Source organism: Cinclus cinclus, chromosome 16, assembly GCF_963662255.1.
Source record: "Cinclus cinclus chromosome 16, bCinCin1.1, whole genome shotgun sequence".
In the NCBI taxonomy this organism is placed as follows: Eukaryota; Metazoa; Chordata; class Aves; order Passeriformes; family Cinclidae; genus Cinclus; species Cinclus cinclus.
In genome coordinates this window covers 4,596,481-4,619,387 of record NC_085061.1, presented here as the reverse complement: position 1 = coordinate 4,619,387, position 22,907 = coordinate 4,596,481, and the positions used below count along the sequence as shown (strand labels likewise).

General features: G+C 40.0%; 1 protein-coding gene across 1 annotated transcript in view; it reads right to left on the bottom strand.

Moving 5' to 3' along the window:
• The window catches only part of MAD1L1 (mitotic arrest deficient 1 like 1), a 343,907-nt gene that overhangs the window by 299,126 nt on the left and 21,874 nt on the right, over positions 1–22,907 (bottom strand). The window contains exon 9 of the mRNA XM_062503321.1: positions 10,631–10,717. Coding sequence (XP_062359305.1) covers positions 10,631–10,717 — 87 coding nt within the window. The remainder of the gene's footprint in view (positions 1–10,630; positions 10,718–22,907) is intronic.

The window sequence follows — 22,907 nt, the reverse complement described above, 5'->3', positions numbered from 1 at the left end:
ACAGTCTCTTCTTCATGGGTGCTAACAGCCCTTCCATCCCCTCTGATTCCTGTCTCAAGTGTGCCCACCACCTTCTCTCTCAAATTGTCCAATTGATTAATCAGGTTAAACTCAGAGCAATTGTTCTCAACCTGCATTTAGCTGGAAGGCTTTTCCCTCTCCATCAGATGTGAGTGTTGGCCATGTGCCCGCACGTGTGTCTGTCTGCTAATCCTATCTCTGGGGCTAATAAAAGGTATCACTTCTCCTCACAAACCTGGCTCTGCTGATTCTTCTGTGAATCATCAAAATGCACTCTGACTTCAACAATCTCTTAATTCTCACACCAAAGCAAGATTTGCAGAATGAAAAGCAAGGCGTAAGACCCAGACGAGCAAGTTCAACTCAGTAAATTGGGAGTGTGACACAGCCAGACAACCTGTGCTGCAATTCTAGCCCTGCTGGCACAGCATTCAACAGGAGGGGATGGGAGCAGCCCTGCTCCTCACTCCCAGCTACCACAGAAGGAGCTACCAAGTGGCTTCAGTCTTGCTCTTTAAGTAGATAAAGATGCATCAACATAAATAATACTTTTGGCTTTAAAAGCTCTATTAATGTATTGTCTTGATAACAATTTTTACCTCCAATGCAAAGTGCACAGAGGGACTTTTTCATTAGGATAATCCATGAAATCTGCTTTGTCAGTAGAGTCCCATAAAAAAAAACCTCACAGCTTTTTCTAAAGCATACGCTCTATTTTATTACTTGTAGATGCTTTGGACTCTATGTACTGCAACTGCCATAGGCTAGATCTGATAATCTCTTATTTGTACAGTCAGAAAGGGACACATTTTGGTTTATTTCCATAAATATTTCAAAAGCTTTTTCTGGCTGAGAAACAGAGAGCCTCTTCAGTAGTTATTCCAGTCACAAGAATTTGATTGTTGTTGCTTGAATAAAAGGAAAGCTTGGGGCGTTTGTTGTGGGGGTTTTGATGGGATATTTTTTGTGTGTGTTTTTTGTTACTGATTTCCATCTCTTAACAGTGAGAACATGTTTTAAAAGTTATTAATATGGACATTGTTTTAAATATTGAAAATATGCAATACAGCCCATACATAAAATATGACAAGGAAATTACATTTGCTGGAACGCTGTTCTGAACTCTAACAGAGCACCATGCCCCAGCCTTCTTTCTGACCACACATCCAGCCCCTACAGGCCCTCTGAATGTCACATCCCACCACAGTTTAAGAGAAAAACAAACAAAAATAAGTCACCAGCAACAAAATAACTGGACCAGTACGATGCATCCCCTCTGAACCCATCTCTATCTCTTCTCCTTCCTAAGGTGGGACACATTCCTGCAACAGAATGACTGCACTGAGAAATTGTCAGCATTTCTTCTGAACAATAGGGCATGGCTGAGCCACTACTGCCTGAAAACATACCAAATACTGTTTCAAAGAGAGACAGAGAGAGGAATTGATTATAAGCACATTTACCTTCTGTGATACTCATGCAAGAACTAAGCAATTGGTCTGACTTTGAGAATTTAAACAGCAACAAACTTTTTTTTTCAATAAATGTCCTTCAAACAAGAAATCTTGTGGACAAGGCTGAAGAAAGGAGAAAGCACCAGCAAGGCATCAATACAGCCAAGATATTTCCAATATCTAACACAATACTTTATCAGCACAATTTCCTAAAAAGGCCTTGTTGGCTTGACTCCTCCAAACCACCTTCTCCCTCCTTAACCAGATGCCTCAAATGTATCTGATGCTTTACCAAAAGCTGCACCAGAGCTGCAGTAAAAGGTACAGCTGGGCCAGGAAGATGCCCCAAGGGTTGGAGCACCTCTCCTACAAAGGCTGAGAGAGCTGGGGTTGCTCAGCCTGGAGGACAGTAGGCTCTGGGGAAACCTTATTGTGACCCTCAGGTGCCTAAAGGCTTATGAAAAGGAGAGAGAGGGACCTTCTATACAGGTAGGAAGTGCTAAGACCTGAGGCAATGGTTTTAAACTGACAGAGGGCAGGTTTAGATCAAATGTTAGGAAGAAATTCTTCACTCAGAGGGTGGTAAAGCATTGGAACAGGCTGCCCAGAGAGGCAGTGGACATCTCATGCCTGCAAGTGTTCAAGGCCAGGTTGGATGGGACCCTGAGCAACCTGGACAAGCGTGTGGCAGCCCTGCCTATGGCAGTGGGTTGGAAACATGATTTTTAAGGTCCTTTCCAAACCATTCTGTGATTCTGTGATTCAAGCTCTCCACAGGAAGAGTTTCTGAAACAGGCATATTCACATCAAGATGTTCTACAGCTTCTTCTCTTTCCTTTCACTTGTAACATTTTTTAGCTAATTGGCTCCAGAATTTATAATGCTGGTGACAGCAGCCTGGCTGTGCAAGGCAGAGGAGGTGGAGGAGGAGGGGAGGGAAGGCAAAGCAGCTGCCAAGGCTGCCGGCACCATCTCCTGTTCTCAGCCAGTTACTGCAAAGCCCCAGCCCGAGCTCGGGATGCTGATGCTCAGCCAGGCAGCTCAGGGTGTCTTACTTAGAAATATCACAAGACAACTCAGGAGGTTTTATGCAGACTCCAGAAAAAGCAGAACTCCAAATATGAAGCGCAGCTAAAACCACCGAATTTTGAAAAGGAGCAAATTAAGCAGCCGAGGGGGGGGAAATGCAATTACAGCAGAAAAAAACTGTGTTTCACCATTAGCACTGCACAATAAGAAGGTTTGTCAGGCACCGGTTTAGCCTACACATGTTCACATCCGTCAGCATTTCCATGATAAATCCTAATTTTCGCCATTGTTGATCACATTGAACTAAAACTTGGTATGCAAGTTTTTAGCACAGATGCTCAAATAAATTATGCACATTAGTCATTTAACTTTCAGAGCAGCAAGAGAAAGCTGCTTTTTGGGAGGGGGGTTGACTGCGATTCATGACAAGCTTTTTTTTTTTCCTTACACAGCTAAAAAAGACAAGCAGCTCACTTCTTGAATAAACTTTCGAAGCAGTATTTCTTTTGTATAGATAATAAAACTTTGACAGTAGGAGAATATTTATGACTAATTAAAAATGCCTTACCACCACCACCACCAGTGATATACCTTCAGTGTTTTGCTCTATACATTCGTATGTGCATATGAGCAGCCACAAGAATATTAAACACATAATGAAAATACCAGTAACAGCAGCCTGAAGGCAGCAGGCAGTAGAGAGGATGTGATCCAGATGAGAAATTGTTCAAGAAGCAGTTAGTTATGGAGCTGAACAAAGTGTACATGCAGATATGATCAACTGATTGAGACATCCCAGGCTAGACAATCTATTTTTCAGACATAACCATATTCTGTGCAGTATTTGAACTGACACCACTTTACAGCAGGTTAAAAAATCCTATAGAATTCACATTTAACTTGGTAAAATGTCTCAGTGTATTCTGGCTGTCCTCATCAATCTGTTCAAAATAAACAAAATCAACAGTACCATAAAGTACTTCAGAAAAATCCATAGTCTTTGAAACTCCTGTTATTACAGCAACTACAGTAGGTGTTCGAATAAATGAGTATAAAAAGACAGAAAATTCATTCTGCATTCTGCCACCAATCTCCTCTGGTTTCCCATGACTGCTCAGGAAAGCTGTATTGCAGGTCTGGCTTTACAAATTAAGAGACAAAACTGTTAAAACACAGCCTCGTTTGACTGTTGATGTCTTCTCATGGAACACACAGTTCAGGAGCCATTATCACTACTGTCATTTCAAGATACTTCATAGGAAGAAACAGATGTGTATTTGGGGCAGAAAGAACAAAAAAATCCTAAACAGGTATGGGTAGATAGGAATTAATGTGTTTTAGTTGCCTTTAAAAGAGTGATGTGCAGTGCAGGCAGGATGTAATGTTTGTTTTCATTCATGAGGTGAGAACGTGAGAAACTCGTGTCACTGGATAAAGTGACTCAGCACCCAGGAAAACACTCCAGAAACTGAGTCCAGACTTCTTGGGCTCCATTCATCTTCCTCATTTATGGGACCACCCTGGACTTCAACACTGATTCCAAAGATATTACCAAACTGACTGGCCCTACTGATTCCAACTCACATCAGATTTTTCCAGGCATACTGCCATGTTGCAGAGGCAATAAAAGACAAACCCCTAAGAACTGGAAATCTTAAAGCACTACAATTCCCAGAGCTCTATACAAAGCTTGGCAGCAGGCTGAATATATGGTTTTACATAATACCACCGGTTTCAAAGTAGAATATATCTGTACTGCTGCCTACTGCACAGCTGAGATTACAATTCCTCCCTTTGTATTCATATCACAAATATAACATGGATGTGGGGCACTCTTCCTTTGCCCATCAGCATCCTGTAAATCATTAATTTGATCACAGCATCCCTCTGCTAAGAAGGAAAGAATAGGAATAATGAAAATAGATAATAAGTTTTGACTTCTAATTACTTCAATATCTAAATACTCATTCTGGTTCCTGAGAACTCTGGACTAAGTATTAAGATACATCTATTTCATCTAGAATTTTTAGGAATTTTAATCTTGCAGAAGTGAAAGATTTATAGTGTAGATGTGAGTCATGCACAGGAGAGATGCAAGGCAGATTTCTCCTTCCCTAACTTTTACAGTGCAGCTCCAAACACGGTGTCTGCTGTACCACACACTACCAAGAACAGCCTGTGCTTCCAAATTAGCTGGTTATTTTTACACATTTTTCTGGTCAATAATGCCCACTGCTACCAAAGGAATGCTGAATCAGCATCTCCAGATGAGCACTAACAGATGAAAGCCATTGTTCACTCCAGTAATAAAGAGATGCACAGACATCAGGGATGTTGCTAGGAACACCCAGGGTCAATCACGACCCTGGAACAAGAACTATTAAGAACAGAGTTAAATAGCTTCTAGAATTTTTTAAAAATCATTATAAGTGATCAGAGCACCGAACAGAGTTCTCTCACAGATTATTCTTGAATGTTCTCCCAGAAGCACAGTCAAATAAAAGGTAAGAAACCAAGTACTAATATTTGTACTGGTTTTGCACTCTACTGTCTCCAAAGAGCTCCAGGCTGAGACGATGGTACCATTACAGCTTTGTCTATCCCCTGTAGGCTGCTTTTTCTACACATTTTCTTTTCAAGTACAGAGAGAATGTTCCATGAGCTCCAAAACCAAAGCTGCCTGGTCCTATGGATTTCTCTCTCAAAAGGTGACTCCTGAGTTCTTTTTCTCATACTAAAATGACACAAAACACAAAAAGCATGAAAATCATGCCGACAACACTACCATGGTACTCTCAAATGCCATGAGCCTTTGGAAAACATGGAATAGCAAAAATGATGGAATGGCAGAAATTATGGACTGTGGTGCTGCCAGGATGTGAGGACAGAGCTCCCTCAGTGCTGCCTGATCTCCAAAGGAGCCCTCCTGACAATGGGACATTCCCAAGGGTCTGTTTGCTTGCAGGGCTCTGAACCCTGACATGACCCCAGGGCATGGCCTCAGGATGGAGATGTCCTGGAGATGGAGATGTGATTGCCTAAAACTTGCTGGAATTCATTATTGTTGAGACCTCCACCATCTGCCAAGCTTGACAGAACACAACTTCAAGTTCAAAAGTGTAGGGTAGGCACAGACAAATCTCATCTGCATACACACACAAAGCACAGTAATAAGCCTCACTTCCTCAGGAAATCAGACTAAAAATGGCACAATCATGAAAAGCAAAGGTCTGGGCAAAATCCCATGTTTTTCAAATTGGAAGCATAAGTCAATGTCTTGGCTTAATTATTTTTTGTCTTCCTATTTTCTGCTATCTATATGATAGAAAAAAAAATAGAAAATCTTTGCATCTACCTAATTAGAGTAATGAATAACCAGATGTTGCTCTAGAAGCTTACTATATGAATATGTAGATTGGTCACTTAATGAGACACTATCAAGTATCTTCTGGTATAAAAGTGCAGGAAAGATCCATTTTGGAGAAAAGGAAAAGCAGCATCTACAGTCATTTCTTCATCATCTCACTCTGTAAAATGAATGCAGAACCTGCCAGCAGTTAATATTGCCCTGAAGCACTGTGAATAAACATTTGTCTGATATTAGGTACACAGACACCTCCACGTATAAATCAAGGTGCAATGTGCCATATAGATGAACAAAGGAAGAAAAAAAATCCCTACCTAGTCCTGTATTAGACATTAAGTGCTTCTTTTGATCACAAAATAACTCATAAAGCCTATTAAAAAGCTAGCACTTCTTTCTCTGTCAGATAAAAGACACTTCACTGTAATTAAACTTCTGTCCAACTTTCCAGAAGATTAGGGGAAGAAGTCTGACAGGCTCTATGTTTTTGTGACTGACATTCATTGGGACGTCCAAGGAAAAGAGAGGTTGGGCAATAGATTTACAACACTTCTGAGCTAACAGCACTTATGAAGATGGACAGTTCTGGGCTTATCATCACTCATTCATTTTTTTGTTGTTCTTTTTTATTAAAAAAATAAAATCCCTGCTGCCCAAGTCTAAAGCATTTTCTGCTCAGTTTGCAATCTACATTCCCTGGTCTTCAATGGTTTGGGGTTTTATTTCATTTTAAGCAACAACACACTCAGCAGGTTGTTTGGGTAAATCAGTTTTATGTGATTTATATGAATAAAGGTGGTAAACAGCCATGTCTCTTAGCACTCTGTGAGCACTTGCAGAAGGAAAATCCTTTTTCAAGCACGTTCTCTGTGTCCCTTTTCCCATGTGAAACAATATGTCAAAACACATGGCTGGTTTTCTGACACAAGGTGATGGGAATAAGCCATCAGCTCTGGGGTGTCAACATCAGAACCAAGGATTTACTGCTCTTCCATTTTCCCCTGTGTCCTTCATCCTGCCCAGAACCAACTTCACCTATGTGTTTCCTTGCTTTTGACTTTCCACAAGACATCTCAAGGTCCAAAGTCAATACTGCGCTTAGATCACAAGAACAGAAGTAGAAATGATCACTGAAAGCAGCCACGAGTTTTCACAGCCTGTCTTTCAGAAATGCAGCAAAGCTCAAGCCATGAAGCAGCATCATTCCTTCACATGAGCCTTCTCATAGGACAACATTTCAAATTCCAGAATACTTTGCCACGACTGTTTGAGGAAATCTTTCCACAGAGACCAAATATGCAGAGGGGAATCAGGCACAATAAATACGCAGCTTTTCTCAGTTCAAAAAATAGTGTAAGTGCTACATCATTTCTCCATGAGAGAAAACCTTAAGAACCACTTGGCTGACTTCCTATATTCCAAACTACAACCACACACATTTCAGTGTACCACACCTACAGCAGTCACAGCTGGGAAGAAAATGGGCTTTAACTAATGGTAGCTGCATGGTTAAACTGACCCACTAATTAAACACCTCCCTTCCATCATCTTTTCATAAACAGCAGAGCAGGTACAATTCTTGCTATCAAAGTGGCCCTGAGCAATCTTCTTTTGAGCTTTTGAAACCTCTGAATTGTTATCTTTGCTCTGCAGTTAAAAAGCTCCACAACACTTCCTGCTGCTGAAAGTGTAATTTACTCTATTTATACGACTTCTAGCAACACACTCCAAAGCAGCACCGAGAGTCCATCACGCACGATTAATGGCACTTTCAGCTACATTACTCAGCCATCCTGAAGCTGCCAAGAGAAGTGAGTTGCTGCCCATGTGTTCAGTGTTAAAGTGACCCTCTCCTCTTGCCCCATGCTGGCACCACAGGAAGATTTTCTCCCCTTAGCAAAAAATAGCAAGCACCGAGGGAGTCTACACAGCTCAGACGTGTAAACAATCGCTGTTAAAAGAAATTGATTTAAACCTACTGCTCAGGAAATTCAGTCCTGTGGTTCTGTGTCTAAAAGCATCCAATGTGAGTGGAGCAAATAGGATATGCATCATCATTTGGTCTCTGGGAGGCCTAGAGACACTGGCAATTGCACAGGCACACAAAACACAGATTGCAGAGCAGATCCCCACGCAGGAAATACCACTGCAAAGGTGGATCTTTAGTGATGTTGTGTCTTTGTGGTGGGATCATCTCTATTGCCTTTGTAATTACACAAACACTGGCTTTAAAAAATGCACAGCAATAAATGGAAAGCAAGTCAAGAATGCAAAAACGAGAAAAAATAAATTTTCTGTGGAGTGAAGCCATTCGGAAAAGGTGTTTATAAACTGTAGCTTCCCATTCTAGATCAACTACAGGACACTGGAAGCCAAAATAGCAGCTGGCAAGTGTCTACCCCAGCCACTGAACAATGTGGGAAAGCATCACTGGGAATACAAACCGAGATGACTGCAGTGTAAAGACAGAGAGAGAATAATCAGCTTGCAAACCTGCCCCCCTACCTCCTAGGCACTCTCCTGTGTTTAAAAGCTTGGTGATGAGCACAGACACATCCACTGCACAAAGACTCAGTACCTGCCACGTAGGGAAGGGGACCATATAATGCTCTTTACCATTACACTCAAAAATCTCTTCTACCAAACACAGTTTTGCACTGTAGCAACAGGTGAGCCAGGACTATCTGTGACTCTCTCCTTCACTGCCATAAAAACAGATTCAGATGCCAACTTGTGATGATGTTTTCTTAAGCAACTGCCAATTCATTAATTTTAGTCAAGAAAACTTTAAGTTCTTAGGGTAGACACAAATTTTGTGGGGTTTGTACTGCACATTCCTCTATACACACATAACCAGTGACTTTATAAATCAAATATTGCACTACCAGCACCAAAGACAATATATTTCAACTAAGGGCAGAGGAACCTATGGCTGAAAAAAAAAACAATAGAAAGCTGAATAAGTGCTGGGCTCCATCACTAGAGGGAGGCATGATCACATATTAAGTTACTCTAATACAAGACAATTCTGAACACCATTATGAAACAAATAATAGAAGAACATCAGCTAAATCTGGAAAAGATTTATGGAAAGGAGAAAATTAGGTTTGCTTCCTTAACAAGGTTTTATTTCCAGAAACTCAAAACCTTCTGCTGGGAACTTTCAAATCACCTGTAATGAAAGGTTTTTAAAAATTTATCTTATTGCCTTCTTTTTAAGACAGAATAAGTTATGTGATAGAAAAAAGTCAAAATTATCAGTTGCAAAAATGACACACAGCATTGCATCAGGAAAATGTTAGAATTTTAATTTGAGCAGCTTTACAGCCCATTTAACTTGAAATCAAAAAGTAATTTTAATCATGTTTTTATTTTTAAACTAAATTGGCACAATTACATCTAGATGAACAGGCACTACCAAAAGGCTGCTTTTTCAACAGACGATTCCCCTTGGCCATTAATAAATTTAGAAAAATAACTTCTCTGAGAGGCTGTGAAGCAGCCTAAAAAAAAAAACCACCCCAAATCTGTAGCTCAATCACTACCATCATTCTTTTATTTGATCATTTAATCAGATGTGGGTTTGACAGTTTGCCTGATTTACTTTTAACATACAGAATGTCTTTTTCATATTGGTGACTTTATTTCCCTCCCCTGTAAACTTCACAGCAAAAACGACACAACAATTTGGCTGGCTCACTCCTGGGGATTTACACTTAGCTAACCATTTTACAAGTGACTAAACAGTTTCATTAACAGTAGCAGCACAGCCAAAGTTTTTAACACCCTGCTTGAATCCTGCCCATCATTAGGAAGGTGGAGCCCAAATCACGATCATCTTTTGAACCAAAATGCAGCACCTAGCTCAGGAGACACATCAGGAAATGCTGCCCATGACAAGCTAAGTGTGCCCACACAGAGCTCACCTGCATTGACTGCTTTACATTCAGCATTTTTACACCAAAGGCTGAAATTCTCCACACTCCCGTTGCTCAGCCAAGGCAGCTACAACCCTGCAGTGCAAACAGTCCAGTCTTTTTGAAAGAGAGAGGTGTTGCTTTTCTCAAGAATGGCTTTAACAGAGGGCTCCTAATGTGTGGAATTAAACAGGGAGGGAAGCAAGAGGTGCACTGAGGGTGAGAAGCACTGTCTGGCATGCTGTGGAACTGTGTTCAGAAAGGCTGTGGAAGCAGTACAGCCTGGAAAGTTTAGCTCTGGCAAATTTATTTCCCCATTACATATTCACTCCCACAGGAGGGCAATGGTTTAAACACCCTCATGTTTCAAACACTCACCTCACTCCATAAACAGACTGCTCCTCTCAAAGCCTGGTGGTACTTTGCCACCAAAACATCCTTTTCTTTCACCATCTCTACAACCTGGCAGTCCTCAGAGTTCCTACTCCCTTTCCCACACCCAGATGGATACTTGCACATTTTGCTTTGTGACATTTCCTTTCTAGATGAAATGGTCTGGGGAAAGCAACTCACTTCCCCTTGCAAACACTGTAGCTCATAACAAAGCTTGATTAACTCTTCACTGCATCACCCACAGTTATTCATCTTTTTATTCCTGCAAGGATTTCAGTAAGCAGAAAGCCCTTTATCAACACAGGAAAGAATAGAAAGTGGCACAGAAGGCTCCACAGAATATCAAGGAAATATAATGAGCTGCTCTCTCAGTTTGCAGTCCCTGTTTCCTTTCTCTGGGCTTTAACATTGGCAGGGTCTTGCTACCAGCATCCCCTCCTGGAGTCACTCACCTGTTCATGAAGGTGGAATTCTGCTCTTTCAGGACAAGCTCCCGCTGCTGCAGGGCCACAATTTGTCTCGAGAGATCATCAGGTGTCCTACACAATTAAAACAAAATAAAAACTTTTAATGAATCATTGGTTGCAGATCTGTATTCTATACCCAGCTGTAGAACAGGTCTCACCAAAAGCAGCCAAGGCAATTTCCTGAGACTAAACCTGTTGCAGTCCCTTAGAACAACACAGAGCTGCAGTCTGTCCAGCTCACATAAAATCTAAAACCATCACACTATGAACACAGGATTAGTAGTAAGAGGGTGAGAAAAGGAGAAAATAACTCTAAATGCAGACTGTACAATTCAACAACTCTGGCTACTGCTGAACACCCTCTGAGAGTGTAGATGCTCAGGTACATCATAGGTGACCCAAAGCAGTGTTCCCACAGAGTTACCAGTGTGCTGACTTCAGAGTCCTTCACACACACCATCATTCCAGAGCCACAGGAGCGAAAACCAGAATCACCCAGCTCTGGGGAGCACTTCAGATGTCACTGAAAACCTTTTCTTGTCAAAAGAGATCAGAGACTTCTACAGACCCGCTAGCAGCGATGCTGCGTTTGTCAGAAATAGGTTTGTTTTTTCATCAAATCCAATGACAAATGCATAAAGGTAATGGAATGGGATCAAGATAACTCCAGTCTGGCAGCTCCAGAGACCACATCAACAGCCTCTGCAGGAGGAAACTGTTCTTTCAGAGGTCTCTCTAAGTTGTAAAAATAAAAATTTGTCTTGAGCCATTAGAAAGGTTTTCCCACCCTAATAAAGAAGCAGCTCTATCACACTTGCCAAAGGAAATGAAGCTGGAAAGGGCATCCCTGTATGAGCTGGGTACACAGATCCCTTTGCTTCACCAAGATGCACCACCCACAAAGGGGCAGAGTAACCCAGACCTTGAAAGGGCTTCTCATAGGGAGCAAGTGGAAAGTCAGTTTTGCACCAGTGAAACCTGCAGAAACACAATCTATCATGTCCCCCAAAAAGCAAGTCAAAGTTCCACTGCTGCTGGCAGATGAAACTAAGCCTGGTCAGAGTCTACAGTACTGAAATACAGTGCTGGAATGAGGCTGCTGCCACTCCAAAAACTGAACAGGGAGAAGTGCCTCATTGGATTCTGACTGGATCTAGGACTAGAGAAACCCTTTCTCTGAGGAAAATATTTTTCAGCCAACTACTCACATTCCAAAAAAAGGCATCACTTTTTCTCTTTAATCATCTGTCACTTCCAGTTGAGTGAAAATTAGTTAAACGCTGAGTTGGTACAGATAGGATTCGATTCTGGCAATCCCAGCTGAAAGATTCCTGCATTTCATTTCCAGAATTACAAACATTTATCCCTCCTCAGCAGAAAATTTTGAGGCCTCTAATACCACTTGTGTTACATCCAAGTCTTCACAGTCAATATACAATTAAACAGATGAAGTGTTCTCCCATCAGACAATGGAGGCACGGACTGCAGCAAAGAAATCAGTCAGGACAGGACATCACACTCACTAGCCAGGGGAATTATGAGAAGAAACCAAGTCACGACCTGGAGATGGCTTGGCTAAAACAACTGAAAATGAAATACTGTTAGGAGAGACAAGTCAATTTTAAGCAAACATGCACCTGGATTTTCAAATGTGTTGCAGCATTAAATAACATTTCAAAATTTTGTAGCTGAGCCTGAAGGGATCCTTAACTTGACCAGTCACAAGCTCTTTCCTGAGGGCTACCAATGGCTGGGCATCAGAGGGAACACCAGGGAAATGGTCTGGGCACACTTAGTCTGTTCAGCAAAAAGAAGTTGTAGGCAGACACAATGATTTCCACAGGAAAAATCTTTGTACAGTGTAATGCCAAGTCAATAAGGCTCTGAAAAATGCAGTTCTAAGCTTCTAATAAATCACCCAAATACAGCAGATTTATCAAAAGCATAGTTAGTATCAGGCAGCTCTCTGGTTATATTGAATGCCAGCCCCCCAACACCAGTGTTTGGCTCCTGCACCACTGAAATAATTTTGCAGATCCTTTTTTTAATGTACAAAAAATGTGTATCTGCCTTGATTTTCTTCCTTGTTTTTTTCAGAAATTCATACCATAATCTGTTAGGACTGAGATCAGGAACTGAAATTAATGCAGTAGTAAAATGAAAGAGTACTATAAAAGCCACAGATTCTTAGTAATGTCAGCTCCTGACTGATTTCCAATAAAAAACAATCATCCTCATCTGTTCAGCCATTCAAACCAACAATCAGCTTCCAATCTCAGTTCCAGCAATTGGCAGCTTTAGGTTTATACTTAGTTCTGGACAATGTTTTATTGGCATTAAACAGCTTTTATTCTTTTATTTCATTCTAAGTGGAGCAACATAGATACGTAACAGAAAACAAAGACCATGGGTATTAATCCCCTGTAAAGAAAAAATCACTTTCTCTAACACTAAATCATGTCAGGTGATCAGAGCCAAAGACACCTTTGCATGCACTCTGCTGTCCAACACCCTAACTCAGAGGTTTCAAAGCCTGATTCTGAGGTCTACACACTATCCTGAGCATCAGCAGTTTGGCAAAAGCCAAATTTCCACAGATCCAAGCAGAGGAACGACACTGCATGCACAATAAAATTAAATCAAAGGTTTCAATTTGAAGAGAATTGGTCGAGTCCCAAAGCACTGCAAACAGCAACCAGCTGTAACCAGTCCTCTCATTGCACGACTTTCTGCAAACGATGCCATGGAAAGAGAGAAATTTGTCAGCATCCCAACACACAGCAACATGTTCTGGCCTTGAGAGCCTTGGCTGATGGCTATAATTTTTGCTAAGTTCTGTCCATTCCCTATGGAAGAGCTGGTATCAAAACCAATATTGGAAAGCCAAGGAATCTGCTTTGAGAGGATCTTTGTGATAACACAGCTTTCCAACACTAGTGGAATCACCATGGCTTGTTGAGGGAAGTTTGAAACTCTGTCCTTACCCAAACAGAGCCAGAACTCCCTTTCTGAAAAGCTGAGCACTGTCACTCTGCAAACCTGCAGGCAGCTTCCTTCCCCACGGAGTAACAGAGCCCATGGAACCACCAAAACCCCACACCTCGTGTGCACCAGCCATGCAAAAACCTGTAAAGGGACCCAGAATGGTCCAGTTCAGGGCAGTGTGTTATCAAAACTCATTCAGGTGCTTTGCAATCATATAGTTCACATGAACAAATGAAAAAAAGGGCTTTCAAAATGCAGCAGCAAATCCCTGACTTCAGTTCCTTTCTCCTGGCTAAGGCATAGGAAAAAAAAAAAGTTCTAAAAGCTAGAATGTTCTTTCTCTGTCCCACCTTCCCATCCTGAGACACCCCCCCCCCCCCTTCCATAAGCAAAATTCATAAAAAAACCAGTAAAATTTAAGCCTAATTTGGATGAGGTTTTCTTTTGCCCTAAACAACCAAATTAGTCCAGCAGTTTACAGCACAGTAAGGCAGGAGGGGGACAAAGCTGCTGGTAACCAAAGCTCTTTGCCTTCCTTTGAAGCACAGATAATTTGAAAAGGAGCAATTTAAGAGTGATGAAAATATAAAACCTTCCAACTGAAGGGAAAAGTTAACTTAATGGGATGTCCAACCAAGTCATACAATGACCTTTAGGGCCCACTGTCATACTTTTTAAATTTTTGAGGAAAACAGCTTATGCTATTTTGTATGTCTTTTTTGTAATGCACACAAGTGACACTTCCCAGGATTTGGAGGAAGGCTCTGTTCTTAGTCAAGGATCTATCACCATTTCAGTATAAGCCGTGACAGTCACTGAGAATTAGCTGTCGAAGTAACATCAAACCAAGACTCTCTAAGTAGATGAAAATGTAAAAGCAAAAAAATTTTTAATTTATAATTTATCAGAATGTCAACTTCTTATTACTTCTATAAAATGTTTCAAAATGCACAGCAAAGAAAGAGTTTTGATCGTAGCTAGAGATCAGACATTAAATTTTAAGTATGGAAGTGCAAGACAAAAGTAAAACTAAAGAGAAAAACAGGCACTTCATCAACTATGTTTGGAGGACTGAGTTCTTCACTGCTTTTTGTTTAATTAAATTTGATTCAAACTACCAAACTAATACTACCTTTATAACACTAAATTACTCTCAATTACTTATTTTTGGAAATATACTGAATTAACATTTCCCTTCAGAGATTTAGCTCAGTTTGAATACACAGTGGCAGATTTGGTTGCCTCACCTAAGTCATATTAAATTGAAACAGAACATTGACAGATTTTTGGCAATGTATTTTCAGTTTTACATTTAAATATAATTAACTGACATAGACCAGAGACCAGCATTCTTATTAAAGTGTTTGTCAAGAAAATAAGGCACAGAAAGGGAGTCCACATCCGCTTAAATCTCTTCTATGAATAACAATTTCCAGGTGTTTTTGTGGGTTTTAGGGTTTGGTTTGTTGTTTTCTTGGTTTTTTGGGTTTTTTAAGGTAATCTCCTAGAAGTATAAAATATTTATTTTGTTCCTTATCTTTTTTGTATTATGTACAAGGAAATGTAATAAGATTCTGAAATTCTCCTCTCCACAAGAAGAACCTTTTCCACTTTTATAAAAATAATTTAATCTTCTAGTCAGAAAAACAACAGCATCTGAAGAACAAACAGAACAATAACATGACAACAAGAGAAGATTTCTAGAAAGGCAGTTTAGTTGTTTTAAATATTTCTGTATGATTAGAAAGGCCATGGAATGCCTGTAACAGTGTTTTCCTGTATGTTTGAAGTGAGTCTCAAACATCCTCTCTGTATATTTGATCTCCTCAACTGTTTTAACTCCTCTATCTCTGGTTTACAGGACTCCTGTCTATCTCTGAAGCTTCACCAAGTCCAAAAGCAGCCCAGTTCCTGTAAGGACTCATCCTGCATGAAAGTTCAGCAAATAACAATAATCACAACAGCTCATACAGACTTCTGGGATACAGCAGAGTCCTTAAGTTTAATGTGCTCATATTAACTCCACGAGAAAGGTACAAATTGCTTCACATCCCTTTCTCCTCAAAATATGCATTGCTTCCTTGGGAGGACTCCTTAGCTCTCCTTCACCAGACTAGAGGAAAATATTGCCACTAAAATCTGGTGTCCAGACCTGGAAGTTGAGAGTTAACTTTCACAACAGCACTTCTCCTGTAGAAAAGCCCCTTCAAGCTCTAGTCCAGGTAGTTACCACTGTCTGTTCATATCCCCATGCCTACATCCTCCCTTCCTATTCCTGACTCCATTAACTAATCCACATGGTCTGGAATCTCCTACACACCTTAGTAACAAAAACAAATCCTCAATGTTTCCATGCAATTAGGACACATTTAGTGCTTTGTAGCACTTTGATTAAAATGTTTTGAAGAGCAGTCACAAACCTTTACTCATTGAAATGAAGGTACTAAGTAAGAGCTGTCAAAACCACAAAATTAAGGTGTACCTGAGACTGTTTCTCCAACAAAGTGACTGCTTAATATTTTACGTACAAAGTAAATGGAGGAAATCTGAAGTGCAAGTGAAAGCAATAAGCAATCTCAGCCTCTGAGGTTCCCCTCATTTAGAGAACTCTCATTTGTGTACAGATAGAATCAACAAATCCAATTGCTCTTTACCAAAGCAAATATCCCCATTAACCACTTGAAGCAGAAGAACAACATATTTGTAAGGAAATATTTTAAGCGTTTTTAAGTGTCTTGACAATTCTAAAGACAATTGATAGGTCTCCTTTGAAGCAATTGCAAAATTAACAATTAATCCAATCAAGTCATAATTTGAAGAGGGGAGAGAAAAAAAAGGAAGAAATCTATCTTAGATTCCAGCTAATAACTTATTTGGATTTTAATGAAGATAGTTTTTTCTTCCTCCCATAGTTCTGTCATCATAACAATGAATTATTGGAGATTCATTTCTACTTTAAAGATATAGCTAAGGGCTCAACAAGATAAAATTAATCTTACTTTGGAAAAAAAATTAACCATTGGGCAGACGTTTCCAGGTCCAAACTTCTTTCTCATCTCCACCACTGCTCTAAGAGCAAGCATAGAACAATCCACAGAAACAGGGTAAGTAACACACATGGCATAGTGGAATGGAACCTCACCAGTGAAAGGCTTTCAGGGACCTCAAGCAAAGGGAATGTACACACAGAAGTACCAAGACTGCTGATCTGGAAGATAAAAATACTCAGCTTTGGGGTTTGCCACTGCATGCTCAATCACGTAATTCAAAGCTCAGTCATGGTGAAACAAAAATTTCACAGAGTCATCAAGAGAGCTTCATAAAATGAAACCATTTATTAGGCAGCAATAAGGTATTTAACATACATCTCAAGACACAGGGAGTGTATCTGCAAAGCTGTGAAATATTACTTGTCCTATGTTTTTCCTACACAAGAAAATAAAGAGCTCTTAAGGTCTTAAACCAAATAGATTAGACACTGAAGAGAAATAAAAAACCACACAAAATTCTAAAGCATTTGTCAGGTATTCATCAGCAGTAGCACAAAAGCAGTGAAGTTGGAAATTATTAAAAGGGATTTTAAAAATGGCTGTTACTGCTCTCATGCTAACAGAGATATCAGCACAATCTTCACAATTAGAGAAGCAAATGTATTTTCTCAATTCACAATTTAGTGAATGCAATTATATATTAATGACAATGTTGAAGGAAATTATTGTGGCACACAATTTCATACCTACTGCCCTTAAGACTTCAAGCACAAAATGTAAACACACTTAATAATGTAATGTTTCATTTTACTGCAGCAGCAGCAAAAGACATTTTAAGTCTTTCTCCTAATCACAAACTTAATTTGAGAAAAAAGCAACAGCTAAAGGGAAATTTAATGCCGTGAACTGAATAAAAACTACTTTTAGGGAGTCCTAAGTAGGGCTGTTTTTCCTATGGTTCCTATTTGTCATTGGAGTTGAAACAATCATTTTGGCAATCTGAGGTTGGGCTGAGAGGACAGTGTGAACAGGGGAGCCAAGAAACCTCATGAGAAAGGTGGGGGCAAATCAAACTAATCTAAAGGACAGAATGACAGCAGAATGTGGGTTAGAATCATTAGATTTTCAAGGCATTTGGATAGTTGTAAAATAAATAGCAATAAACAAAAAATCAGTATCTCAAAACCAGACTGAAATACAAAGATATGTTCATTGGAAACAAACTCCAAACAGACAGATGTTGTATCTTTCACAGAGATATCATTCAACAGTGGGTCACTGCAAACCCTGAAAACCATTCCAGGCCAATTATCAGGATTATACAAAACTGGGAAAGAACCCTGACAGCTAAAAAAAAATAAAGATCAGGCAGAAGCTTTTCCTCCTAACTTCCATGTCAATGAATAAAAGCTCATTCAGAGATTTGCTCCTCACCAAGCTGAGGGCCAGCAGGGAGGGCTGGTTATAACAGAAAGACCTGAGATAAAAATATTTAATCCCTCATCTTTTAAATTAGCCAAGAATATCTATGCAAATAAACAGACAATTTTACCTAACCTCTGCTGATTCCATTCTGCAAGGTCACTCTGAAGACATTTGAAGAGAGACCTGGACCAGCCTAGAAACAGACATCATCAGCTTCTCAAGGAAGGAGGAGTGGGACACAGGGACAAGACACAAAAATCCTCCAAAACCTAAAATCAATTATAATCTGCATGTATCCAACATGCCCATCTGGCATAACTTCTATCCCCATGGAAATGACCAACACAGAGACATCATTCTTACAGACAGCCAGGGCTCCTGCCTGACAGGAGAGCTCCTGCTGCAGCCAAGGCTGGCTACTGACAATTTATGTACATTTGACTATTTTACAGATTGCACTGAATTGATGGTCTTGTTCTTTTGACACCTGTCTGAGATAATCCTTGCAGAATATTAATTTACCAAGTCCTTGCATTGTTTTCAACATCTTTATTGATCCCCTTGTTTACCCAGAGTCTTATCAGCTGAAAATATTAGCCAGCAGTAACACAAAGCCCCTAACCTTGAGCAAGAGGAAATAATAATAATGGTTGGAGACAGATCCTTGGGAAAGTCTAGACCATATTTTCAAATGCCTTTATATAAAGTGATTTGACATCCCATATATTATTCTTATTTACTTCTGATTATAATCACATACCTAGTCAATCTCATGGCAGGAACAGCCACTTTAAACTGCAACTTCAAGCTAAAGTAAAAATTATTTTAACTGGGTTTTTTTAATATCAATACAATAACAGTCACAGGTAAATTTATGGTAACAATTTTAGGAAGAATGAAAAGCATACTGCTTGTATGTTCAGATGGAATTCTAAGTTATTCTTTCAGAGAGAAAACTGAGGTTAAGCCTGTTGCTTTGATTAATTAAAAGCCACCCCAAATCAGTAAAATATTATGTCTCACCTCTACCAGAAGCAGAACATAAAACATCCAAGCTTCAGCAAATTTGAGAGGTTAAAAGCCTTAGTGAAGTACAGAAAACACAGCTGATAAATGATTATAATTATCATGAAAATCAATAGCTGAACAACAAAATTAGACAATGCCTAAGGAAAATGCTTGTGCTGTCAGCAGCCACAGGGCATTTGTATTAAGATGGCAAAAAGGCATCAGCTGCCACTGAAGCTCCGTGGTAGTTACATCAAGTGCATGAAACATCTGAAGTAGGACTAGGCATCCCTGGAAACCAGACCAAAGCAAGGCCTGAATTTCAGAAACTGAGGCACAAAGACTAAGCAACATCATTAAGGACACCCAAAAATCACTAATTCAATGTAGAAAAATGAAACCTCACACTGATCTGATAGATGATTAAAGCTATCAGTCATAAGCACTGCCTCCTAAATCTTTTGTTTCCTAATTGGTTGAAGTCAAGCATCAGTATGCAACACCAGTTTTGAGAGTCATACTAATCAGTTAATCCCAAAACATGAGTTTAAATCCCAGCTTTTTGTTTAGCCTAGCCTCATGTTTAGCTACCACATCATTTCCCACTGAGTTCATTTCCCATCCAGAGCCTGCTGCTCAATTCCTGGCTTTAACAAATTCAGGAGCACGTGAGCTCTCTGTGCAGAACCCCCACCTTTGGCTCAGGCCTCCCCACTTAAGGAAGCACATTTCCCACTCAGCTGTCCAGGGGCTTCATCCAGGAAAACGAATTACACGCGTCCCCAGACACATGTAAATAAACCAAAGAAATTTCAGATTTACAGCACTGTCTTCAAACCCTCTCCCCCAGCTCAGGGAGGATTAAAAGGGACTTCAAAGAAGCCTGAGTTCCAATTAAAACACTGTGACCACCCCGGGGATGCAAAAATATTCCTCTGATTAGTGAGATGCACTCTTTGAACTGTTTAGCTAAAAAAAGCTTTCAGAACTTTAAACAAATGCAGTAATTCTCTCTCTCTCTCATACTTTTTTTTTTAAGTTTCTAAAAATTTAATATTCAAAGTGAAGGACAAATAACATTTAAAACTGAAAGTTTTATGGAAGCCCATTAGCACATCTGCTCTAGGCATCACTAACATGGGACACACCAAGACCCGAGTTGCAGTCCAGTACAAAGCAGGCAACACAAGCTGGCAGAACAGAAGAACCCAGAGCGCCACTGTTGCTGTAGAGGTGGTGGCACCTCTGTGCTTTGATATCCCTCAGAACCACTCTCCCTGAAGGACAGAGCACATCAATCCCACCTCGTTTTGAAATTCTGCTTTGTTTCTTTAACATCCAAAGCTCCCAAGCCACATATAAAGTGTCTCACATCCAAGTTCTTTGACACATGGTAATAACACAACAGTTACCCTCAGACTTGGCTATTAGCACAGATTTAAATAAAAAGCTGTTCCTATGCTTGCTACAAAGAAAATCAAAAGAAAGAAACCAACACTCTCCATCCCCTCAGACTCTCGCTCCCAAAACCAGAGCTGAACTACATAGTCCAAAAGTTTTAACATTAAGAACAAATGCTGGGAAAATCACTGAGGCTTGGAGCATTCCAAAGCAGCTGGAGCTAAGTGGGCATAATAAACCTTCCTGTGAAAGCCAAACCCCAATCAACCTCATCCATAAGGAATGAATAATTCATGGCAGAAGGAGATAGAAACAGACTGTAAGACTCGTTCACAGAAAGTGGAACTGCTCAAGTGTAATTGCATTACAGATGTAAACAGTGGCATTTCAACAATTACTCTTCTCCTTTTGCCATCTTGCTGTCAAAAACCCTCTCTCAGCTCAGGTACCTCCATCCAGCACAGGGTTCAGAGCAGCGAGAAGTAATTGTGGCTTCCCTGTATCTGCCACAGCTCCTGGGACTGGGACTCAGATAAGGACTGCCCTGGGGTCACAAGCACTTGGACATCACCTTTGCTTGCTGCTGTCATTGAGCTTCGAACACTTTCAATGCCTGAAGTTGCTGGGGGAGGCACTAATAAGATTAGATGATAAACACTGTCAAAGTTCAAAATGTATCCACAGAAGAGAAAGCTCCTATTCTCTCTGCTAAAAGAAACAAACACCCTTTTTTCACACCACTTTCATATCCTTCCTTTTATTCACATTTACCTTCAAGATCTTGCTTCCTCATGCTGTATGATACAGGACCACCCACAAACCAGTTACTTTTCCTTTTTTTAGTGAATGCATCCTACAGAACCAACCAGGCAAGAATAAAAGAATTAAACAGCCTTTCCCAAGCCTTCAAAATATCCACTCTCCTGGAGATCTCCCCCTGGCTTCTCTGGGATCCATCTTTCTGCCCATGCAGAGCAAAACCTGTGAACAGGGACATCAAGTGTGAGAGCAGCTGACCTTTGTTCATGTTGATAAATAAACAGTTTGCTGAAAAATGCACTGAACTATTAAGAAGAGCTTATCTGTCAGTGCTGATACGACTGAAATATAATTTGTATGGTCAGAGAGGCTTTTCTGAGTGTGTTTGGTGCAGGTTATCTTGATGGTGTTTTGAGAATGACTCACTCCTGGTTAGTGTTTAACCTCATCAATGCCTAGAGCACGGATTCCTATTTCTGAGGGTAGCTAGAAAGGGGCTGCTTTAATTATCTGTCTTTGGTTTGTCATCAGTGAGGAGTTCTGTGCTGGATTGGCCAGGAAAGGTCTAATTTTCTAGTTTTAATTATACCTAACAGCCAGCATAGTCAGACATCAACATGGGGCAGGAGGAAATTGGAAATGTATGAACATTACAGTACTGCAGCTTTTTAGCACTGTTAAAATGCTCCTGCTCTGACAAGCTTGCTTACATGCCCTGTGAAGATATTATATAAGCTTTCTCCTGAAGTTTCAATCTGTCCTCCCTTGGGACTGCTTTCCCAGTAAATATTTTTGATGAAAGCTTATCTTTACCTGGGTTATAGTCTCTTTCCTCACAAGCTACTTAATTAAAGGGAATATTCTTGCAAATATACCTTTGTCCATGCATTGCTTGGAGAGAGAAGAATTCATGTGGCTTGGAGTAGCAAAAGCACAGCACAACATTTTCAAACATTTCTTAAAGGGCACAGTGAACTTGAAATGTTAGTGAGTTAAAAGATTAATGTGATAAGTGCCTCAAGGTTCTCTTGAACTAGCTGTGATTATGTAAGTGTTGTTTGTTATTTTAAAATAACTCATAGCATGGAAATTAGCATGGTGGATTGGATTATTTAGTCATCCATTTCTGGTCAGTGCCAGTGCTATCCTGGGCTCAATAGAAAAATCCAGAGTAACATGCAAGACCTGAAGCAGATTTTTTTTTAATGAAAGTTTGTTAACTCTCATCAGTATGAATTTTAAATAAGCAAAAAGACTTTTAGTTGGTGCCCTCCATTTCTTTTAAAAAGTTAAGACTCTTGCAGTTTGGAGCTCTTATGTATTATGTGCATAGAATAAACAGAAAAATGTTTTGCCTTCAGCTATAATCTTTCTTATTCGAAACAATATTCAACAAAGTTGTAAGGAATTAGAAATGAACTTCCTAAATTGTTGCTGTTTATATAAATGATGCCTTTTTCTGTTTGAGACAAAATGAAAAGCATTTTTTGTCTTAACCTACGAAGCCCACAGCCTGAAGTGAGCTGCCTGAATGAGAGCAAACACTACATTGGGCTGTCAAGAGCACTGGGATTGGGATAAATGGAAAGATTCCCATTTTGGAAGCAAAGATGGGAGGTGTTGGGGACTGAGTAGGTCCCTGTGTTTAGTGAACACCCAGGATCAGTGTCTGGGGGTTGTTTTCAAAGTGCTGA